We start from the raw sequence: 25,441 nt of genomic DNA, 5'->3' as shown, positions 1-25,441 counted from the left end.
TCCACTAATAGGCTTTTCCATTTATATCCACTAATAGAAACCCAAATGGATTCAACATCCTTGTTATTATCTTTGATATCCTCAACTTTAATAGGATGTAAATCACATTTTACATATAAAGCCACTCCTCCCCTCTCTTTAATACTCTATCCCTATTAAATAGCCTGTATTTCAAAGAAAGTTCTGTCATCAAAATCATCTACGTTTAACCATGTTTCAGTTATTCCCATTATTATATAACAATAAGCCAGTAATATTTGCTACTCATGCTGTTTAGCTTGTCCCTTAGCAACAAATATATGTTTTCTAAGTCAGAAAAGCAAAATATATTTGTTTAATAGATTTTGTACATTCTATATGGTTTGTGGTTTGTTTTAAATTTTATGGAAAGCTACACAAGGGCTATCTGCACTAGCTGTTCCTAATTTTTGCAGTAAAAGACTAGAAGGAAGGCAGCTAGTCATCACCACCCACTACCAGCTCTTGGGTTACTCTTTTACCAATGAATAATGAGATTAACCATTACATTGTAAAGCCCCTACAGCTGAAAGGGTGAGCATGTTTGGTGGGGTTAGGATTTGAACCCACGACCTGCAAACTGTGAGTTGAGCACCCTAACCACCTGGCCATGCCAGGCCCATTCTATATGGAAAGTTTAGAAGGAAAAAGTACTTTTATACTACAGAATGTTTAAAACATTTTCATCATCATTACGTTACATTGATGAGAAGAAATTACTATTCTTGCTGGTTTGCGGTTGTTATTTTATAAGAATAAAGTTTTTTACATTATTCTTACATAATAGTTCTGAATCTACATCAATTTTATTGTGATAAACAAACAGTGACTGAAATGGATTAAGCCATGGGTGTTTAAAATTCTTTATTTAAAAGTGTACAGTCCCATCATAGAAACAAGCTTGAAATCACTTCAGTCAAATTTGTTTTAGAATTATCTTATCTCAAGACTGTTTTGTGCAAGAAACCCTACCCAGAGTAAAATAACTCAAATAAGGCCAAACTTCCCTATTTTACTGAAGTGGAGAAGAAAGCAAGATCTCAACTAGTTAAAAATTACCATTATTTTATGCAACAGAGAGAGAGAAACTGTATTTGACTCTTCAAATGTTTTAATGTTCTTACAGTGAAAAAGTAACACTTTTCTCTACTAAAGAGAACATGCAGAACATGTTGTTATTAAGTATATTATGGACAAAACAAATACATTTTGGACATTTGATATATGAACCATTTCTTTCAGCTTTCATCAATTTATGGCCTTAGTGAATAATCAATCATGTTATTGATTGCTACAAGTTTTAAGTGTTGTTATTATATGTACTTATCTTAAAGAACAATAATTTTCAGCTTCTTTGCCATTGCAACTATTATACTCCCTCCCCCAAAAAAAACAAAACATTGTATTCATCCTTAAGTTTAAGGAATGAAGTAGTGCTTTTGATATATTTTTCTTCTAAAATATTGGTTTTCCATTATTGATTTTTCTTTACAAAATCAAACACATTGCAGTGCTCTAGAATTGCTCCTTAAAATATGTGCCATGTATATTACAATTCTTGTGATGTCACATGCTTTGATTTCAGGGCTTAACATTTATATGTTTACCTCTGCAAATAAGAAGCAGCAAAATAATAGAGAGAATGAAAATATTTTATAAAAAATAATATATATATATATATATATGTGTGTGTGTGTGTGTGTGTGTGTATATAAAAATTTTTAAAAATTTTCAGTAATAAAAGGAAGTCTTTCTATTTTGAGACAAAAAAGTAGTTGTCAACTTGTATATTTGATTTCGAATATGGAGATATTACGTACCTACAGTTTTTGCATAGTTACACTTTTTTTTTAAATTAATATTGGTACTTTTTTGGTCCAGTGCCTTATAATAAATAAAAGTTAATGTTATGTTTATATTTCTCCATACATAATTTAAAGCAAACAAGAGAGACATGTAATAATTGTTTGTGCTGTATAGATCTGTTTGATACTGGAAATGGAAGAGTTAGAAGAATTTATTGTAAAGCATTTTCTGAATTTTGGGTTATTACAGTATAACTTTAAAACGGATGATTGAAATTAAAAAACGTTTTTTTTATATAATTATTATGGGATTGAAGATGAAAAATATATAGATGGTTTGCTTGCAAAAACATATACTTGTACTGTACTTAGGTTTTACATATAGTGATATATATATAATAAAGGTGTTGCATTTTACATTGTTTCCTTTATTCAATTTGTAGAAACATTCATCCAAATAATTTTTTATTGATAAAATTCATTTGTCTATAACTACTGATTGTAAAGTAAATAGAAAGTTTAACATCAGTATTGTATTTTAGGCTCCTCCAATGAACCTGTTTCCACACAAGAAAAGAGAAATCCCAGCTTTACAATTTTGTCCAAAGATTCTGCAACATTCCAAGTGAGTTGTTAGATCTTCTTTTCATCTTTAGTTTCATCAATACACTGATTTATAACAAAACCTTCTCAAAATCAGAATTTAAGATCTAATAACAAATATGGTGTACGTCATTTGTGAAAAAAGAAAACGGGATTTAGAGGCTCTGAAGTTACGAAAACAATTGAATTGCACTAATCCTATATTTTCATGTAGAATCATTAATTTAATATGGTAAAATAGAAATTAGGTTAAAATATTATCAAATCTTTTTGTTGCCTAAAACCATAATACTTCTGAAAATATAAAGATAGTATAAAATATATATAGTTAAGAACACTTTCATTCTTAAGATAAAATTTTATACAGGTAACACAGTAAAACCAATTCTTCAAAAACTAGATGTTCTGTGTAAACTTTTTGCTTTTCCTGTGTCTGTTAATTTTGAGGATTGATAGCATGAACTTTAATAGCTGATGTTGAGAGTAATCATTGTTAACTTCCACTAGTTATATTCCCCTCAACGACAACAAAAAACTTGACAATACTTATGAGACACAGCTTGAATGTTTGGTAATTTATAGGACCTCCATTGGTTGTATGATTATATGTCCTTTTTTATTCATAACAGTTCAGCAGAATGGTCATTTTGAGTCCACATGGATCAGTACTTCAGGTCTGTGTCTTGGATGTCAGACTTTTTATTATTAAGATCAATGCTGTAAGTGAACAACTTCCATCAACACTTGCAAACAGTTTCTATATTAATGACTTTTTTATATCCTTTTAGTCATCAAATATGTCCAAACTGCAAATGGTTTTACATTTTCATCATCTAACAACTTTGATGCATTTCTGATGCCAGTAAGGATTACCCCATGAACCTGAGCTCCATCTGGGTTAGGAGATGTCCAAGTTCTTGTTGTGGCTAAGACTTGCATTCTTGGGACTTCTCCTTGATAATAAGCTGGTTTTTATTGCATACATATGAGGACACAGATAGCAGATAGATCCAGATTTATTGTGCCCTTGTTTGATTTATGGGTCTCTTGTCTATGTCTCAACCAGGAATGCAGTATTGAGGATGTTAGACTCTGTGCATCGTCAATGGCTATGCTCTACATGATGTGGGCCTTCTCCAGTCCAGAGCTTGTTCTCAGAGTCCTATTAACCTCTACTTCTTGTTTGAAAGTTGCAAGTTTCTTTGTAGTATGCTTGCAAAGCTGTGACTACAACCAAGCATCCTAATTGTTTAACATCTGTTTTTACCAAGTTTTTCTGAATATTCACAAGCAACTGTTCCCTTTTATGTGGTTCTCTATATTCATTTAGTTTTTTGGATTCTTGGCCATGTCAATACCAAGAAAATGAGCTAACGGACACCACAGCCAAATCTGATTCTCTGATAACATCAAATTTTTGCCTATTCCATATATGGATTTTAAAGCCTGCCCTATGAAAAAAATAAAAACTTTCATGCCATTTAATATGTGATTCAGGACAAGGACCCCATGTTTCTCCTGAAATATTGTCCACTTTTAACTCTCAGACTATTGCTATATGTTGTACCTCATTGTGTCCCTTTAACATTGGGCAGTATCTTGAAAAAGAGTGACACAGCCTAGTAGGAGTGGTTTTTAAATTTTATTGACCATAAGTTTTTTAATCTTAAAACAGTCTTATCTGGTGCCATTTTTACTATATATAATTGATAAATCATTTCATTTGATGGAAAGTAGAAATAGTTTAGCACAGATAAACTATAGTTTTGTGTCAAAAACCTCCAAGTGCCCAACTGCCAATACAAATGTTGTGGATTCTCCAGTCCTGCATTATCTTCATCTTTCTGTGGTATTCATAAATCATTCAAGGTTATTCATCAAATCAATATAATCCTTCCTAATTAGTTGAAATCATTAACAACACACTGATATGAGATGTTCTTTGTCTGCTGTGTCTTTCATTATTCATAAATTACAGTCAGAAAAATGGAATGGATATGCATCAATATTTTTTGTTCTACGTTAAGATAAATCAGTAAAATGTAAAGGTAAATTTTACAATTGAATCATCTACGTAAAGATGTTACATCAAAACATCCATCCAAAAATGTCATCATCATCAGGACAGCTCTTGTCTGGATAATGAAGCAGTCAGTTGTTTCGTAGATGTTGAAGGAAAACAAGTGATAGCAAAGTCTTGATTCAAGAACTCCTCAAAATGATTTAATGGTGCTAAGATCTAGCAGACCTGAACAGATGGTAAAGGCTTTCTCATCTCAAGCAAACGAGTCTGCAAAATTAACTCATCGTCAGTGGTAATCTTCAGTATTGTTTATGTGGTTTGTCCTGTCTCTTAATGGACCAAGTCAAACAACACAATGAGACAAATTCATCCTTTATAATTGAACGAAAGTTCTCATTGATCACCTTCTTGATGAGAGAAGGTGAATGTTTGCATCAGACAGATTATGTTTAGTCACTGTTTCCAGATTCTTATTATTGAAATGTTGTGTAAGTAAATGTGCTTTACTATTACTAGTATCTGTTCATTAAGCTTACACAAGGAACAAAACTAACTTAAATTCCACATGCACACAATCAACAAAATGTTTAGATGCCAAAAGAGTTTTCTGTGCCAAAAAGGAAGACAATTTGATTCACGAAAAAATTTAAGAGTCCAATTATCGTTACGTTTTTTCTTTTATTTGTGTGGGGAGGGGGAGCTTTCCTACATGAGAGGAATACCATCACATAAGTCCATGAAACCTACAGCTGTAACCTACCCTTTAGATGTAAATAAATCTAGATTTTGAAATAAATGGTCACAAATAAATATCAAATTGAGGCTATGTATGGACACACTGATTTATTTTAGATCCAGATCTTAGACTATTTCTGGAATTCCATAACTGTACACTTAATGGGAAGCCACACGTCTGCTGTAACAGTGATATTAAACACAAAGCTTTATGTAGCTTAGACTTCCAACTTTGGCTCTGGGCTACAAAATCATAAATTCAACATACAAAAAAATAACTTGGAGGATACTTCCTTTTAAACTAGCCAGAAACCAAGATATTATTTTAGCTAGTATAAGACAGTCCGGCACGTTTTTTTTAATTTTGATGTGCCCCCACTTGATTTTTTTAGGAGCATTTAACACCAGGTAATTTTGCAACCTGTAACACCATACAGTTTTATGAGATGTTGGTCCTAGAGTATATTTTGGTTGTTTTTGTCTTCATGTTTTATTTCACACAAGCTAAGGTACCCATACTTTGTCTGGGTTATGAACTTAAAATAATGTGGAGATGGATGCTATGATAAATAACACAAAAAATAATAATTTTCACAAAGTTTATTTATACCATATTACTACCGTATTCATTATTACCTCACCAAAAGTTTTGTATAAGCTATAAGAATTCAATATGTATATACTTAGAACATGGTATACACTGTACGATGGTCAGGGTGACTTTGTAGGAAGAGGTAGTGGTGCTTTCTTTTACCCGCTTCCAACACCCACTGTGTTTCACATGATTAATTAATTGATGGTCATTGGCTGCAGAAGTGCCTTACAAGCCAAAGTTGAAAGTGGGTATAACTCAAGAAACTGCTTTTCATATCAACCTTTTGGTGGCTGTTGGAGTAGAAATTTTAGCAGAGTTTATGTATATTGCAATAGGGGCAGCTATTTTTTTTCATTGTATACTCTCCGAAATATATGATATTTGTGTGCTCTAAGAGTAGTTAGATAATGGACAATCATTGCATATTTATTTCGTATGATTAGAATACATTCATATTATTTGTCTAACTTGGTGATACTTGGTCTCTATTCTAGACTCGGAAAGGATCATTCCTTTGTCGAGATGGAAATACTTTATCACGCCTTGCAGAAAAACTAAAAAGTGCCAGTGACAGCAGTGTATCAGGCCCGCGGAGTGCCAAAAATTTTGTTTTCCAGACAGTTTCTCCATCGAAGAAGTCTAGTGTAAGTTAAATATGGTTGAAAGAATGAAAACAAAAATTGGTTATTGCTTTTATATTAACAATGTTTGACAGAAAATTTCTGAAGTCCATTGCTGGTGTTTTGATTATATGTTTCATTTAATTCAATGCTGGAAAATTTTATTATTTGAGATATGTAACTACTAATTACTCAGGGTCTAACATTGGTTCATATTATTATCTTGTAAAACTATGTTTTAATCAAGACGCGTGGAAGTGTGTCATGTGGCCAAGACACCGCGTCTTGCAGATTGTTTTGAGCAGGAGTGATAGTTTAGCAATTTTCCAACTGTGGTGATCCAAACTATCATATTTTCAGTAGATGTGCTCCACTGGACCCTTACTTTATATACCAAATTTTGAGGCAATCCATTAAGAAATACAAGAAGTATAAAAATCTCCAATTTTGATTGAATTTCTTTTTTTTTCTTTACATTAGTAGTAGGGAAACATTATTTAATTAAAAAAACATACTTAACTTTCATAGATTTTGTTTGTTTTTTTCAACTATAAGCCCATGTGCAAAGTTATTCAACAAAAAACATTCAATTTTAAGCACGTCTACACAAAAAGTAATGTGAGCTATCAGTCTAAGCTTCACCTGAGAGTAAAGGTAGGTTGTTTTTGTCATTCAGATTAAAGACAGTTGATTTAGAGCAGCAAAACTACAGGGTGAAAGCACATGCAGATACCTAAATGTTGGTTAGACCAAGCAAACTATATTAGCAGTTTTTAGCTCAAATTTACAAAAGAATCATATGGGTGGACAGTTATTATTCATTGCCAACTTTTAAGCAAAAATTAACTAAATTTAACAAAATGCTTCTAATTAAAGAGCATCTAGTGTCACGTGATACTGGCATTTATAATGACGCTTGCTACAGCTATACAACGTGCATGTGGGTTATGACAAGAAACTGAATCTAAATTTCATGGTGTTACTATAAAGGAAGTTATTAACCCTGTTTTTGAAAGTAAAAACTACCCCTATATATTTTAAGGAATCTGGTTGGTTCTGTAAGGGTCTGTTCCAAATAATAAGGTTGCAACCCTAAAGTTAATGTGGGTCTACTATCGAGTGTCACTTTTGTACTTGCTATGGTTTGTTTGTGTGTATTGACAAAAATTTATAATATCCAAATCATAAACACCTTAGGTGCCAAAAAAAGAATAAAATCAAACTGGTAGCTACACTTATAGCATTGATAAGAATTTTACACAAATATTTTTATTAATTAGTTAGCTAGGCCATGTATTTTGTTTTACTCACCACCATGCCCAAAGTTAACAAAAAATGCAGCCTGGCTATCTAATGAATGAATATTTGCTGTAAGTGTAGCTACCAGTTTGATTTTATTCTTTTTTTTGGTAACCTAAGGTGTTTTTGATTAGATCTTTTTAACATATTCAGAGGCTTTTGTTTTTATTGAACTACTATTAATCTATTTTCTACAGGTAAGACACGCCAAAAAAAGTCAAGAATGCACAACACATCCAAAAAAGAAATGTAAACTGGAGCCTATTTTAGCTGACAGCTCACAAAATAGCATTTTCAATTTTCTGTAGTTTAACATAAGTATGAAGTGGGTATTTGTATGTACAAAAATATTTCAAAATATATATATATATATATTGTCAAAAATAAACTATAGTTTTTAAAAACCACAAATGTAACCTGTTCTTTCATCACTGTTTGCATTAAAAAAGGACAACATAGAAATTGGTATCTTTAACATTTTGCTAAGTTAATACATCTCTATACACGTTCTCAAACATTTGTCAGTTGCATAGTTATTAGATAGGTACAGTAAAAAAATTAAAATAAAATATGTAATGTCACAGTTATTTATTCACATAATGCCAATATTATAAATTATTCTTTTATCTCAAAAATACCTAATGTCCAAACTTAGAATTACATGTACTGTAATGTTAAAAAAGAAATATGAGAGGCAAAGTACTTAATACCAAGTATCAGACATTTAGTCTTAAATTATATACAATGTGCCAACCAAGGCTATGAATCATTTCCAGTCACAAAAAAAAAATTTTTGCTCTGCTGTAGGTATTTTATAACAAATCCCACTATCTGGTGTTGGGTACTGTTGGCTAGCTGCTTTCCCTCTCGTCAATAAGTTCAAAATTGGCTTTTAAGAAATATCTGAAAATAAACAATTTTTAATTTACATGTTGAGAACGTAAAATAACCTGTGTGCTAGATCTTTGTTTTTTAAGTGACAAAATGAAAAGAAATTTTCAATGCAATATCAAAGATACCAAATATTTATTAATCATGCAATAGTAAGTTTTCTTTTGCTTATATCTCAATTTGAAATCATAAAACAGAAATTTTGTACCCATGTTAATTGAACTTAAAATATAGCAAATACCCTTTGCTTTGAATACCTGTTATCTTGTGTGGTCCACATTGGTATTAGTCCTGTTCTTACAGTAACAAATATATTTTGTTGCAAAATTAAAATCCCTCACTACATAGCACCAAAAAATAAAAATGCCTCTCCTCGCACCATTTGACTAGAGTTCTGGTCATTTTTAAAGCTACAATGACCTGTAATCAATACAGCAATATGAAGTTTCTATGTAAAATAATGCTAACCTTACACAAACAATTAGTCTAATATAAAAGTATTTATAACATTCTCATACAAAAAGACATTATTATAAAAAAACGTGTGCAAGATCCATGTATTAAGATTGAAAGCAGCATTAAAAAAATCAAGTTGACTTCTATACAATACAGCACTGAATATGGTGGGTTAAGTATGACAATTAGAAAGTGAAACACAAAAATAAACTTGTATCATAAGAAGCATAAACATTTTGTGTTAGTTAAAGTCAAAGCACTTATCACATGTTTTAACATTTCCTTGGAGTATTCATGAAAACCTGTTACTAAACCAATGTCTGACACACTGGACAATTGAATCCCAACGAATCAAACATGATTAGTCAGAAGGCTGATATTTAACTTTACCAACTTAATAGCTATTGATTTAAGTAACAATGTTAAATTCATAAAATACCAAAATAAAATGTTATGACACTAAATGCATAAAAGTTGTTATTTTACTAAAACTTTTTCATGTCAAAATTTTAAAAAATACTGTTTTCCTACACAAATTTTATATATTTTATTGACTGCAGTTTAATCACAGGTAAAGAGCTTACAGAACATTCAATAACACTACTGACCAAAGGTAAAACCAAAAAATTTTTACCTGTGTGTTTGGCAATCCATTCTAGTCAGGTGCAAAACTAGTAGTCAGCAGTCTGTTTTGTAGAAGAAAAGTCAGGAGCAGTTGGTACTGGTGGATCATTAAGATGTTGGTTCTCTCCAGTATAGGCTGGATAGGGTGGTGGTGCATAATTTGGAAAAGGTTGATTGATGGGTTCATTGGGAGGGTTAACTCTCCCTGATCCATAGAAATGTTGATTTGGTCTTCCATCAAAAACGTTTGCTCCTGGTGGTGGTGGATAAGGCTGAAAAGGTGTAGCACCTGACAAGAGAGGTGGTTGTGTGTTTACCACTTGTTGTGGTTGCCATTGGACTACAGATTGTAGCATTGTCTTTGTTCTGATATACAAAATAATTCCAAACACTAGTATTGTAAAGCCCAAAACAAGAAGCACTGGTCCAATTATTTTATCTGGCTGTGGACCCCTGTCAAAAAAGGGATCATCAAAAGGAGGATACCTTGGTTTATATGCAAAACCAGTGACAAAACAACCCATGAAAATCAGTCCAAACCCAGCAAAAGCTAATACTCCCCCACACCTCATTCTTGTAATGTATTGCATGTTTTGTGGATTTTGAAACTGGAACATGACTCCTGTAGTAGTTCACTGGTGTGCAAGATTTTTTCTGAAATTTAAAATAAACATTTTTAATATGTAAGTGGATTAATAACTATATTTCTGAACCAAATTAAAAATGAAATACTTGTATATTTTTTACCACATATGCATGTACACTGAGTATAGAAGTTGCCTTATGAATTATATGAATACTTTTATAAAACTTTTTGAGTATCTGATACACACTAAGTACTTCAACAGACACAAGTCTGTTTTATTTAATCTGTGGTACATTTTGTGTAGTATTCTGAAATTAAAATATACCTCTTGGACTTTTCTAAGCATAAAATATTTTATTTCTACAATTTGTTTTTTTTTTTTGTAAGTGAAAAGTCCAAAAGGTATATTTTAATTTCAGAATACCACACAAAATGTAACACAGATTAAAGAAAACAGACTTGTGTCTGTTGAAGTACTTAATGTGTATCAGATAATCGAAAAGTTTTATAAAAGTATTCATAAAGTACTTGTTATAAAATATTTTATTTCTACAATTTGTTTTTTTTTTGTAAGTTAAAAGTCCTCATCTCTTTACTTGAATCATGGACTTCATATACTTTCTTTATTCCCTTTAATGTCAAGCTTGTAATATTATGTCAGAAGACAACCAACTGACCCCTTCCCAATTTCTTGTTTTTAACGTAACTACAATGTACATGGATTTTAATTAGTTGTGGTTCAAGAAATGTACGATCATGTTTCTCTTTTTCTGGTTTAGTTACAATCACATTTAGATGAAATTGTGTTCATGGATTGAAAACCTTCAATGGAAAAATCTCAGAAGTTTAATTTTTTTTATAACATGATACATCTATTGATTAACTGAAAAATACTGTCATTAGAATTCACTTTTTGTGTGCTTGTTCTACCTAAAACAAAACATCTGTCTTGTAATTGTTCTAAGTATTGTTTTTTGTCTTATTAATCTCAACTGTAGATTGTGTGAATTAAGCATAATTAATTTTTCCTTAATTTCAATTCTAAACATTATTTCATATTGTTTTCTTAGTTTTCTTTATGATTGGGTTACTCATAAAGTAAGCTATTGTGTGTTCATCAGTCAGTATTTACAGTAATTAGGCCAAGTTACTGCCATTATTACATCTAAGGTTAAGTAGCAGCATGAACAAAGTGTCACAACTTTTCTCCAAGTTCATAAAAGTGGTGATAAAACTGATCCTTGACAGGTGATGCATCTCTCCAAACCAATTCTTGTAGAATTACACAAGTCTATGAGCTACCGTTTCACCAATGACTATCTACACGTACATGTAGAAGGATTTTCAATTTTACATCAATTAGAAGGTACCATGTCAATTTTAGGAGGTATCCAACAGATGAGCAGTCTGAGGTAGCACCCTGGTGAAGGTTCAACTGAGATGATTACTGTACCAATTTTTTTTAAAGCCATTGTGTCTCTAACTCTATTTGTGCAGGCTGGACAGAAAGTGCATAAGCCATGACATGACCATTTACAGAGTGCCATTCAACATGGTATTATGTATTTGATGTCAGAGTTATCAGCTATTCATTTTACCCTATGTTGCTGACTTGACAACAATTCGTGGTATAAAAGAATAAATATCAGATACAATTCAAACAGATATTGTAATAACTGTAGATATGCATTTCAGAGGTTCTAGAGATTATGCAAATTCTAAGATGGATAAAAGTATTTTTATTCTACATATGCACATCACCTTGTACTTCCACTTGGAGACTGACCTCATCAATTCACAGACATATCTTGAGTATAAATACCTTTGTAACTCATCTAATTATTTTTGCACAACAGACTTGTACATTTTAATAAGAGCTTGCTAAATTTATCTAAATACACATGGTACACTTGAAATTGTAGTCAGTATTCCTTCTCCAACAGAAACTCAGTCCAATAGACCTAGCACTTGTTTATTCGTTTGATGTGTCAATTTAATATTTTGTAATAATTTTTCTACGGTACTACATATAAATCCAATTAAATCATTCAAATATTCATGTTTTATTTTTTTGCAGATTGTATAATCATATTGTGAGCACTGGTTAAAAGTCATAAAAATGTTTCATTCCTTCATAAATTCTATTTCATAAGCATATTATTGAACTAGCAAAAACACCCGGCTTTGCTCTGGTTATTAAGTTGATATATTCTAGATGACTATGTCAGCATGTGTATTCTGAACCCATTTTTGCATAAAAGTACAACCTATATACTTTTGTTGCTCCTTTATGGGATGTGGCCTGTTTATAAAAGTATCCTACCATCTGACTTGTCCTCCAATTTTAAACTTAAATAATAAAAAACATACCTATTTAATTAATGGAGCCTCTAAACATCATTTCTGAAACAATAGATGATCCACTTCACTAATCATGATATATGTAAGAATGTAATGACTTCCTTCGAAATGAGCTTTTCAAAAGCTGCTTATGGTAAACTTAAAGAACTTTGTTCAGTATATGGCATTAACATTTACAAAAATTCTAGTTTTATTATTGTGTTTTGTAGTTATCCTTATACTTTGTAGTGTTGGAATGAAAATTTTAAAAAACATTTTTTTTTATTTGCAAGTTTCCCATACAAATGTTATGTTCATTATAAATCAATTACACTTAAGTAAAATTATCATTACCTTATTTAAATGACTAGAACCAGAGACCAAAACATAGAATATATATCAGACCTTTCTATATCTGTATCACTGAGGTATTAATCTCATGATTCAACCAACCCACGAAAATTGTAACACCACAAATAATACTAAAATCACAGTAAATTAATACTAGTTTTTTCATAAATAGCTAGCCATATGCAAAAAAATTTTAAATATCAATTTGTATATATAATTAGAAATAATTATGGAACTTCAAAACTGGTATAAATGTGGAAAAAGGGTTTAAACGTGGTACCTAATGCAATTTACCAACATAATTGGAACAACCATAGTGTTATATTTTCTGAAAAATAAAATTAGGAAGTATTGAAAATTGGAAAAAATATAATTTATTTGATTTTATATAGAAATCAACAATTGTTAAAAACCTAACACATGTACAGTAATTCCTTTTCATACCATAACAAAGTGAAGTGATTTTCTTTTTAGGATTATTTTTTTGGTGTTATTATCAGGCCACTACACCTAATCATGTACAGTACATCTCATCAATATAAATTCAGCCCTCTTTGTTAGAAAGAAACTGTTATACATTATTTTTACTTCAAAATGCTATAATACAATATAATGGAATATTCTATATCAGTGGTTCTAAAACTTAATTATCATGATCCAATGACAATCTTGCAGACCTCCAGAAATTGATGTACAGTGTATAAAAGCAGCACTTGCATAAATACGCAAGTTCGTAAAATTTTCAAGTAAAATATTATTTTCATTTAATCAATATAATAATTTTTTTAACTATAATAAGGAAACTCAATCATTACCATCATGGAACCACTTCAGAATGTCCAAAGGTCCTTTAGGAGTTGTCAGATCACAGGTTAAGACCACAATTCTAGATTAATCTTGATTAACTTATTTTACTTTTAAAATATCACATATCTTCATAGATATTATTTAATTTAGTCACATGTCAGACAAATATAAGGAAAATATCCACATTTAAATTTGGACACTTTAATATGATAGGAAATTCATATTTAATATTAAATAATATATAAGCAGTATAAGTGTCCTAAGATTGACTATTTCATATAAATCTTTAAATGAGACAAAAAGGTATGACATTAAACTAAATAACACGATCCTTTTACTATCACATGTACATTCTACTTCTTATGCTGTTAAGTTACAAGTATGTTTCTGTGCTACATCTCTGATCATATGTAATTATGCTGTGAGGACGGAATACCCTATTCAGGCAGTAAACATACATTTCCAAGTAACTGTGTAACCTATAAACATCTGCAACATCCAAAATGTTTTAAATCTATTTGAACCAGATGAATAACAAGGTAGCACTGAAGTAAAGTTAACTTCCAGATGATTAGCAATATTCGTGCCTCACAAGGAAGCAAGATGAATATATCAATTATTTACAGCAATTTTATAGAATGGAGGATTTCCATCAAGATTTAACATCCAGTTTTGGAACTTTCCTTATCTAAGATCATTATTTAAATGAAAATACATTACAATTTTCAGAAATTATACCCTGTTGAATCTTCATTGGAAATGGATTAGGCATGTAATCAGAGAAGGTCTTATAAGGAAGAATAAAAGGAAAACAACCTAATGGATGGAAAAGGATTATTCTGCTAGATAAGCTAAATAAAGGAAGAATGTATGATAATGTAATGAGGAAAATAGAAAAGTATGAGTGGAATAGTGATTTTAGTCCTAAATCTACCTACAGCAGAAAGCCTGTTAAATTTTCACTGAATTAGTTAAATTAAAAACTTACAGACTCTGGTTCAATTTGTTAGTTTTCACCCAGCAAAGCTGATGATTTTTGACTTTATATTGCTTTCTTCATGTCTGTTGAGAATTTTAGTTCACAGAGTGTACAGTTATGTTTAAATTCAATGATTCTGTTAATTTTTATTTGCTGGTCAGGTGCCAGTTACAACAATGAAAAACTACATTCTAGTGACCACAGCCATCAGTAAACATATATCAACAAGTTAGGGTTCAAAGTTCCCAATAGTAACAACAAGTGCCTTTGTAGTCCTTTCAATCCAAACTCCTCTCCCAACTGAAGAAAAAAATTACTGAGTAGTTGTGCACAAGTTCATAATGTGAGCAGAAGGACTTGGTCAACAACTACTGATTTTACAGAGTTCAAGAGCAACAACAAATTTTAGGTCCACAACCACCACCACCTGTCATATCAGGTTCTGCATATTTTCATTCTGATCTTCCACCTTCAGGAACATCTTTGGGACAACCAAATCTACCTTTCTCTGGAACTGGATATGTTATTCCTCCTGTTGACACTCAGCCTTTTCCAGTTGAGGCACTACCACCATATTAAACTAATAGTGGATTGAACCAACATCTAAGTAGCACGTCATATACATATGAAAATTGAGAATCATTTCAGTCAACTCCAACTACTGCTGATTTTAGTTCTAAAGAAAATAATTAATGTAGCATACTAAAATCATATTGCCAATAACCAAACAAAAAAAAAAGTTTTTATTTTATTCTTAGATAGATTGTTTAGGCAGAGAATTCATGATTAAATTTAGTTGTATGGACAGTGACTGCCTGTTATAGAAACACAAGTATAGAAGACAATGTTTTGTTTTCAGGTCAGTGTGTGTATAGTATTTTTAGTATTTGGTGGGTTGTAGAGGGCATGTTATGATTGATTGGTTTATAGGTGGAAGACTTTTCAAACGTAGTAGTCCTTGTTGAAAAAATAAAAGAAGCAGTATTCTCCTTTTAAAAATGTTTTGACATTTGACCTTGAGGTGAAACTCCAAAAACGAAAAATTGAAAATTTGTTAGTGTAAAGACCAATGTCCTAGCTTCTCATCTGCAAGGTGACAAGTTCGTATTTTTTAAAGTTTGTTTTAATCAAGTTTTCACTGGATTTGCAGTCATGTACTTCTACCTTATGGTTTATCTACAGTGGTAAACAAGAAATATACACTTGTCTCTGATTATAATGTTGATGTCAGAGATAGTGTGTATAAGTACTATTTTAGTGTACATTGATATGGCACTCGGAAATGGCTTTAAACTCAAACAAAGTGTTGGATTGATGATAATATTTGATAAATGAAAATTAGCTCTGTATATGACAATATCCATACATATAGCTTAATCTTCACACTGGCAGTTTACTGATATTTAAGGTGGGTGATGGATAACATGAGAATGTTTTCATTGGCTCTACAAGATTGTAACATCTTTGTTCTAATAAACAACACAATTCTAGATGTTAGTGTAATAAAGCCAAAAATAAGACACACTGGTCCAATTGTTTTTTCTTGTTTTGGACCCTTGTCAAAAAAAAGGATCATCAAATGGAGGAGATTTTGAGTTATATGCAAAGCCAGTGATAAGAGAACCAAGTGTCAGTCCAAACCCCCAGAAAAGCTAATGTTATGCCACACCTCATTCTTGCAATGTATTGTTGGTTTTGTAGGATTTTAAAACTGGAACATGTCTGGTGTAGTACTCAAAAGATGATTACGTGGAAGTTTTCTGAATTGCAATAGAAATATCTTGAATTTATAAACATTGTATACATAGTTTGACTGTAATTTAATTGTAATTACATTACAAAACAAAATACACAAAAATTAAACTATTTTATAAATGAGCATATTCAAATAGCCAGATATGGATGACAGCTAATTAACTAGTGTTATGTATTTGTATTTAAATTTTTCCTGCCATTAGCTTAGTCAGGGTTTATATGGTCGATAAGAAATGAATAGGGAGCTTTCCAAGCTTGGAAAGTCCATATTTTTATGAAGTTTTTGAAACATCATGACACCAAACATTTTGATACACAATCATACATTGTCTAACTTGTACATATAGTTTTGTTATATTCTAAAGTGGAATCAAAGTTTTATTATACAAGAGATTCATGCTATCATTGCTTTGTTCACTTGAAGTATGCAGGCATACCATGTATTTTTTATCCCTTTGTTTAACACAGATTTCCAAATTCATATATAAAGGTGTATGTAGTTTAGCATAGAATGCTAGTCAAAGAAGTAGCAATATTCCTTTTACCATAGTTACCTACTATTATAGGTAAACCAACTAAGGTGTCCCATGTGCCTTTCTGTGGGAAAAATTTCTGTAAAAGTTGAACATACTATATAAAAGTAGTGTGATTTTTTTTTCCCCACTGGTGGGTCAATGATCTCAGGAGATAAATTTCCTTATTTCTTGAGGAGAATGACCAACAGTCATGTGGGTAGCATGTGTCTTGAGAAGAGTAGTATTATTGTTTCATGATTTCTCAGTTTAGAACAGATTCTTGACAAAGTTCTAGACAGTTGCATATCTAGATTTGGATACAGAGTTCTACCAAGTAAAGGCACCATCCTTTAAAAAGACACTCTTTTTGATTGTTTTTTCTGAACTGAATAAAGATTGTTTCATTTTGTTACATGTTGTGTCCATTTTTTTTCATTTTTCAAACCCAGTTAAAGTCAGAGAATTCAGATTTTATGTACAACCCCCTGTTGTTTTGTAAACCTATCCAATTATTCTTAGGGGAAGTTTCCAGTTCTTGAAGAAGCTTCCATTTTTCTCTTGATGAGACTTAGACTTATCACCAAGAGAAAGAGTTAGTCATTAAGAGAGACGATTTGTCTGAGAGACTGGTCAGATCTTGGAAAAGTTCCCTCCTGGCCGTCAGATTTTTGCCAATACTGCGAATGAGTTCTTCATCTAAAGGTTAATTTCAGTGAAAATGGCACAGATGATTGAGTGTTATCATGAGAGTGTGTGTTCTGGCCAGTCTAAGACTAAATATGTTGTCTCTACAGGACTCACCTAGGCTTTTGCTGGTTGAGGCCACCCAATACTAGCCAAAAGCAACTGGTGACTTTGTCCATACAACTCACCTGTTTTTGCCAGTAGTTGAGAAAGGTGGCACTAAATGGTGAAGTTGATGATCCATGGGACAGTTGAGCCTCTCCATGATGCAAGGTATACTACCAGGGTGACTGGTCACAGAGACACCTGGAGTTGTGCAAAGCCAATTAGTTGTTTATGGTAACTCACCATTTTGTTACCCTAGGGTAAGGAACTAATGCTCATCCATATGTAGGAGTCTCTGGTAATACACATTAAACTATACCTACAATGTGTTGGTCACTTCAGCCTGGTTATGGCCAAAAGCCCTGCAAGTAAGACAAAACAGATCTCTCTCCAATATTTAAGAGTGCAGCTAAAAAAAGACCTGAATCATTTTAGGCAGGTAAGTGCTTGAAATGATTGGATTCAGGACTGAGCAGTGAAATGCCTAATCTAGAGCAAGGATTGACGAACAACTCTTGGACTGGGACACAGTCATAGCTGGGTTGAATCAGCATTTTGACCCTTTGGAAAACCAAGCTATTCATTAGCACGAGTTTAAGACACAATAAAGAGGTCCCATCAAGAACTCGGCTGCTTATGTGGATGAGCTGCATAGGAAAGGATGACCTGTAATGACATTGGCACATCACAAAACTATCCACTTATAACAGTTTGCACAGGTGTTACCTGGTGAGATGATCTAGCACTTGTTGTGTGAGACATTCGCACCCTAACAGAAGCAGCTTCTGTGGCAAAGAGGTTCAAAGTTGTTACTTCAAATAGGTCAAAGAAGAAGAAGAAACATACAATGGCAGCTATCATAGCTATACCTTAGACAGACCCCCACCCCCATCTTTTAGTGTTTACCCTATGTCAAACTGGATCCCAATGAGTGGGAATGGTTTCCCTGGTCCTTCCATAATGTTAATGCCACAGCCAATGCCAATTATGCCTTCACTCAAACATTGCTCTGGAAGGAAGGACCAATGCATCTACTCCAAGTATGGACAGCTGGGACACATTAACACGAATTACCCATATCTTGCCATTCAGTATGGTAGGTAAGGCTACTGGTGTCAACCAACTCTGCATCAAGTGGTAAATACTGCTACTTCAGCTCCAAGAAACTAATAGGTTCCAAATTGAGAAGTGTAGCAGACAGCTTGTGCCAAAAGGTCCTGTGGTCACCACAGCTCTCACTCTCATGTAGCTGTCTCTGATCTTAGTTCTGGAATTTTCCAAGGAATTGGCATACTATGGAAATTATCTTTCAGCTATGTCTACCCAACAGAACTGCTTAAATGTATGTTGCACAGGGAGTCACAATACCTCTATGTACAAAAGTGGTGGTCCCCTCGTGAAAGACTGTCCATAACAAAGTCCAGAGTGCTTGGCAGAAGGTAGGCAATCAAACTCACCCAAGTAGAATGGGCCCCAAAGGAGGAGATCTACTATCTGGAAGCAGAGGGTTCTGAAATGGGTGCCCTCTTGATGGTTTACATGAAACCCTACTGTGCAATTGTCTAAATGGACTATAACCATAAAATCCATCAGAAGGGGGAGAAATGGAATCATTCCCTTTGGACTACAAGCAGTTCCACGATGCTGGTGTGGGGAGAACTCTCTTCAGAAGTCCAGGATCCTGAAGTGAAAGAGACATACAGGGATGCACCCCACCCTGTGAGAGATGCATCAAGGAATAGGAAAAGTCAGGCTTGGGAAGAGGTAAGGGAACAAAAGTGGTAAAGTTTAAGTGGTCCACCTACTGGGTAAGATCCTCCAAGAAATGGGAAAGAAGAAGGACCCACGAGGACAGTGGATTCCTGAAATGGTTCCATTAGACACATAGTGCCCACTGGTGGGGACAAATATGAGTGTAGCTGAGTGGAAAGAGAGGTTCTAAAAAGCCATAGTTTTTAAAGAGAGAACCTAATGTGCAGATAAAGGAAAGGTACAAACTTAGGTGACTAGAATTATGAGATCCAGCAGACAGGTAGGAGAAGACTGGGCACAACTGAGATGCAAGTTAAAAAGTATCCATAGATAAATAATATATTGGGTTAGGGTTAAGAATGAGTTGGAAATTTAGAAAAGCCATCCCAAGCAAGCAGCTCCACGAAGAAGAGGTGAAGTTTGATCAACAGATCACACATGGGAAAGGGAGAGGAGAAGCCTGTTGATCATGTAAAAGTGGAACTGTAGTCCCAGACCATGGAAATAATGGTCAAAAGACCCCAAAATGTGAAGAAAAAGTAGGGGCTAACGCTATTCCAAATTGAAAGACATGGAACTGATAGACACGACCCCATGGGCAAATCTGATGTAAGTTTGTGAGGCAGGGGTATTGGAACATGGAGAAATGCATCTGGTCCATCTTCCTTGGTTATAATCCTTTCTCTTTTGCCATGTCAACAGTAAAAGGGTTCCTGATCCACATTTTACTCCTGTCAATTGGAGGAAAATATTCCTTCAAGCATGATTTTAGCCCCAAAAGATGCTCTTTGATTGATGAGGAAATTTCATCTGGAATATTACTTTCTTCATCTTGGTTTTGTAATTCTGTTAAAGTAGAGAAAGGCTTATAATTTTTTTTTATAGCTGCTTCTATCTTTTCATGGACTTTAAAAATATTTGTTAGCACCTTGTCAATTTAGATTTAACACATTTAAGAAGCCAAAAATGTCACATAAACAGGCCACCTTAATTAACCAATGCAAATTATGAAACCTGTCTCTAAATTCAAATATTGCATCCTTTGCTGATGGGGGATCTTGCTCCAAAAACAAGATAACTTCATTCTTCATTTCAATGAGTCTTTTTTAAGACATTTCCATTTGATAACCACTGTGTTCACTTCCTAATTCTTTGCACAAAGCAATAAAGATTCTGGAATTCAACAAACCAGATTTTATATAGTTTATAAATTTAACACATTCTGGCATAGTTGAATTCAAAAGTAAGGGCATTTTCTTCACAGCTAATGCCTCTCTGTGAATGCTATAATGCACCCATTCACAGTCTGGTGCCACTGCTTGGATCCTCTGGAAAACTCCTGTATAGGAACCTGCCATTGAGCAAGTACCATCGGTACTCATTCCAACACATTTTTTCCATTGAATACCACTCTAAATTATAAAATTATTGATTAAATTAAAAATTTTGTCAGCCGTTGTTCTTGTTGGAAGTGGTTTACAAAACAATAAATCTTCATGAATTGTAACCTTATAATCATATCTTACAAAGCACATTAAATTGACATTATCTTCTAAGTCTGTCCTTTCATCCACTTATGATGAAAAAACTTACTGCAGTGAACTTGACGTATAAGAGTTTCTTCAATATTTTTAACCATATCCACAATTCTACACTTCACTGTTTTATTAGATAGGGACAGTAAATTAAAGTGATTTTCTTGTTTTTTTTATAAACACGAGATGTAATTATTTTTACTGCAGGAAGTATTAACGTTTCACCAATAGTATGCAGATAACCTGTCTCGGCTATTAGTTTTGAAATTTAATATGAGGCCATAACCAAGTCTTCATTGGAAGATCTTGTGGAAAAAGTGTGTGAAATTATTTGTTTGGAAAAAAAAAAAAAAATTCATTTTTCTTATTTATGAAAAAATTATTGGCTTACTCGAGTATTCTGGATGTCGGGTATCCTAGTAGCATTTCAGTTTTGATGGTTTCATGCTCTCATTTCATAATGTTGAACAACAAAGAACACATAGTGGCAAGTCATTATTGCTACCACCACTTATAAAACCATACTTCAAATATTCATCAAAATACTGTCAAGTCCAAGAGGTCTTTGTTTTCTTTTCTTTGATACCAAGCTGCCCAACTCTTACACGGTTATAATTAGGCCTATTATTTTCATGAACTTCAGTTTCACTAGAACTAGGCTGCATTTGCACATCAATTGAGGTTTTCTTGTGAGATGCATGTTTCTTCAGCCATCTATCCATATTGGAGAGGGGTTTTCTTAAAAATAAGCAACTTTAAAAATTTTTAGTTAGTACAAACTAAGTCACAAACAATTCTCTCTCTCTTCTCAGAACAAACTGACACTTCCAGCATCAGCCACCAGCAACTTGTCTGCTGCCACTTGGCACTACCAGATGTAAGACTCAGGTCTTGCGTGCCTGTCAATTTCCATTAATAGAGTAAGCAAATTTAACACATTTGGGATAAAATTCCTAAAACTTTGGTGTTGAAGAACCGGTTAACTTGAATGAACAAATCGTCCTTTTATGCGAGACAAAATCCCTTCTTTGATCGTACCTACAGACAGGGGTAGATCGGCTTAGACTCAGCATGGGGACGTGTCTAGCTAAGATGTGGTTTAAATTTACGGCATTTCACAAGAATCTCAAGGTTATCAACACCTAAAATTTAATCTTAGGCTCTCTAAATTGCACTAAGTGAGAACACCTTAATTCCTGAGGGACTAACGGTATAAAGGCAGCCATCAACTTGTGAATTCTATAGTTTTGTAGCCTTAAGTACAAACTTTCATTTTTCCTTCCTGTTATATTAGCTTAGTTGAAATACTGAGAAATCCAACTTAGATGAAATGAAAATTTATTATAATGTTTCTGCAAATATTAATTTTATTAGAATATATATTTATATTAACTGGTTTAATTACATCTTTCTTTAATATACAACAAGGGCTTAGAGAAAGTTTAAAAATGGCAGCTGGTAGTGAAAGGATTAAAATCAATTTAACTTAATTTTTTTTAGTTTTCTGCAGACCAGAATTTTTTTTCATGGACCAGTACTGGGTCGGGGGCCACACTTTGGGAAATGCTGCTTTATTCTATCAAGCCAATCTTCTATTACATTTAACTAACTTATCCCTACTCCTAAATCGAAACAGATAATTTTTTAACTGATCATTTTAAGATGCACATTATCAAAAGTTTTTAAAAATCCAAATATGTCAAGCCCACCCCGTTACTCTCACCCAGATAACAAGTAACATATTATTTTTTAAAAAACACCTAACAAATAGGAATATTTCTTTTGTCCATTTGGCTACCTAAGAAAATTTTTAACTTCATCTGATAATCCTGCAAAGTACCTTTTATCAAAAGGTATCTTGGCAGCCCAGGGTACTGGTTCCAAATAAAGCTGCATTGCTCAATTAAGATAACTTTTTATTTTATATTTATTAATTTTTGTTTGTTTTTATTTAAAGTTACAGTATTTTCAACAGATATACTATGTTTTGATTTTCTCTCATCAGCTTGTGCTACTGGAAACTGGAGTTAAGCACTAGCCATATGTACCTTTCAAAAACAGAACAGATATAGCAGTTTACCATAGCCTGCCATCTTGACGGTACACAGCACAATGGTTTAAAATACATTTACTTACTCCTTATATACAACTGCTATCTGACTTAATGGTATTAAGTCTCATTTTACTCCTGAGGCAAATGTACTCCAGAAAAGAGCTATTAGTCCTTTGTTGCTTAACCTTTACATAAATGGATTGATTTATCCCCTACATTTAAGACCCACATGTACAACTTTTCAACTTGTAGGTGTCATGGCTATGTGGAACAGCATTGTATAACCTAATATAGCAGCTCCATATATTCAAAACAAATTAAAGTGACTAGATATTTCATACAAATAATAAAAATTAAAAACAACATCCAGTTAAAACATGAATTAAACCTACAGAAATATGACTTAACATAATGTACAGATTCACATGAAAGACTTCGCTAAATTCTTATACACAGATGCATTTTATGATTTTAAACTTAACTGGAATCGGTATATAAAAGCTACAGCAAAGATGAAGCTGGGGTTGAAACCTCAAGAGATTTTTAAATATATATACCACTTTTTTACACAGGCTACCTATGCCATCTAGTACACTTGTCCTACTTAGTTAAATACCATGCATCATATCATCCTAAAGTTCATGAAAATCCAATCCTTTGAACAGTGTTTAAATTACCTACATATACTTTAGTCTATGATAAATATTCATTATAATATTGTAAAAAACAGACCAGGATCCAGTTAAGACTTAATACAATTCTAGTTTAGCAATGAAAGATGGCGTTTCCTAAAATGCAATAGCCACAGGAAAAACATTTAAACACTAAGAACCAATTTAAGACCAATAATTCTGTCTTTTCCTGTTTTCAGATGGAATCCACTCATCCCATCATTATAAGCTCTTGTTTACATCAATAAAACAATGTTGCATTGAACAAAGAACTCTTAATTGCTAAAAACTACCCTCAAACCAGTTTTAGACCACTAACTCTCTTATTTAGTCTTTTGACCCTTCTCAGCTAAAAGCTACTTATCCCAACATAATGTTACGACAGCGGGGGTCACGTGACACTAGTAACACGTCATATTCTCGAAGGTTCATGAAGCCTCGAGCGTTTACTAGATATGCGGTATTCTTGTATATATAAGCCGCCAAGAAGTGACGGCAACAGTGTGTAATGTGTAATTGAACTGTAGACAGAGATAGAGACGTACTGTTGGGTCGAGCGCGTGTCTTTCGTTGTGAATTATAGCGTTTGTTATAGCGTGACTGTGGAGATTAAGTGTATTGCAAAGTTGTATTCAGAAAGAATAAACCGGTTTTATTTAAGAAAGGACTTGTATCGCTAAAGTTTCTTCGGAAAGAATTTTTAGGGAAAATTAACTAACGACCAGAGACGTAACAAATTGATGTCAGAGAGTGGGACAGAAAAGAAAAAAAAATTTAAACGAGAAGCATCAAATCAAACTACAGCTCAGCAGATTTGATGGCAGCAATACAAGAACAGCAAAAGAAACAAGATGAACGAGAAGATAAACAAGAAAAGAGATTACAGCAGTTGTTGGAGGAAAAAGAAAAGAAACAAGAAGAACGAGAAAAGAAACAAGAAAAGAGATTACAACAGCTATTAGAGGAGAACGAAAATAAACAAGAAGAGAGACTACAGCAGTGGTTGGAGGAGAAAGAAAATGAACAAAAAAGAAAGTCTCCAACAGTTACAGGAAAGTCAACAACAGTGGCAAGAAGTACAAATGGAAAACATTAGTAAATTTCAAAGCGAATTAAATACATTAAAGGATGATTTATTGTCTTTTACACAAGAAAGATACATTAACTATCAACTTAATCAGCCCCAGACAACGGCAAGCCCCTTCCAGACCCCGCATCTAAACCCTAATGCAGACATCTTCAGTCCTGTTAGAAGTCACATCCCAGATATGAATGTCAGCAATAGGGGTGATCCAGTACGTAGGAACACACAGGAATTCTATGGGAAGGCACCGTGGGAAGCATATAGAGCACAATTTGAGCTCCTGGCAGAGACGAATGGATGGACAGAGGAGCAGAAAGCAGTATAACTGGCAACGAGCTTGAAGGGACAACCACTGGAAATACTTGGGCAGTTGTCAGCAGATGACAGGCACAACTATAGAGCACTGGTAGCGGCTCTAGAACTCAGGTATGGAACCCCAAATCAGTCTGAAGTCTACAGGGCTAGGTTTAGGACAAGAGCCTGCAAGAGCTGGCACAGAACTTGGAAAGTATGGCACACAAGGCCTACCCAATCTCCTCAAGTTGTTGCTGAGGG

At 33.2% G+C, this 25,441-nt stretch overlaps 1 protein-coding gene and 1 long non-coding RNA gene across 2 annotated transcripts in view; one reads left to right on the top strand and one right to left on the bottom strand.

Annotated features, from left to right (window-relative positions):
* LOC106469004 (claspin-like) overlaps window positions 1-8,090 on the top strand; it is a 56,933-nt gene extending 48,843 nt beyond the window's left edge. The window contains exons 18-20 of the mRNA XM_022397406.1: window positions 2,366-2,448; window positions 6,274-6,423; window positions 7,896-8,090. Of these exons, the coding sequence (XP_022253114.1) occupies window positions 2,366-2,448; window positions 6,274-6,423; window positions 7,896-8,006 (344 nt within the window). The 3' untranslated portion in view covers window positions 8,007-8,090. The remainder of the gene's footprint in view (window positions 1-2,365; window positions 2,449-6,273; window positions 6,424-7,895) is intronic.
* Window positions 5,769-25,441, bottom strand: part of LOC106469005 — a 27,536-nt gene continuing 7,863 nt past the window's right edge. Inside the window, exons 2-3 of the long non-coding RNA XR_001291412.2 lie at window positions 9,680-10,323; window positions 5,769-8,601 (exon numbers count right to left, since the gene is read on the bottom strand). This is a non-coding gene — a long non-coding RNA (uncharacterized LOC106469005). The remainder of the gene's footprint in view (window positions 8,602-9,679; window positions 10,324-25,441) is intronic.

Source organism: Limulus polyphemus, unplaced genomic scaffold (genome assembly GCF_000517525.1).
Source record: "Limulus polyphemus unplaced genomic scaffold, Limulus_polyphemus-2.1.2 Scaffold3259, whole genome shotgun sequence".
Lineage (NCBI taxonomy): Eukaryota > Metazoa > Arthropoda > Merostomata > Xiphosura > Limulidae > Limulus > Limulus polyphemus.
Note: the sequence above shows the minus strand (reverse complement) of the source record. Positions and strands in the feature narration are given on the sequence as shown.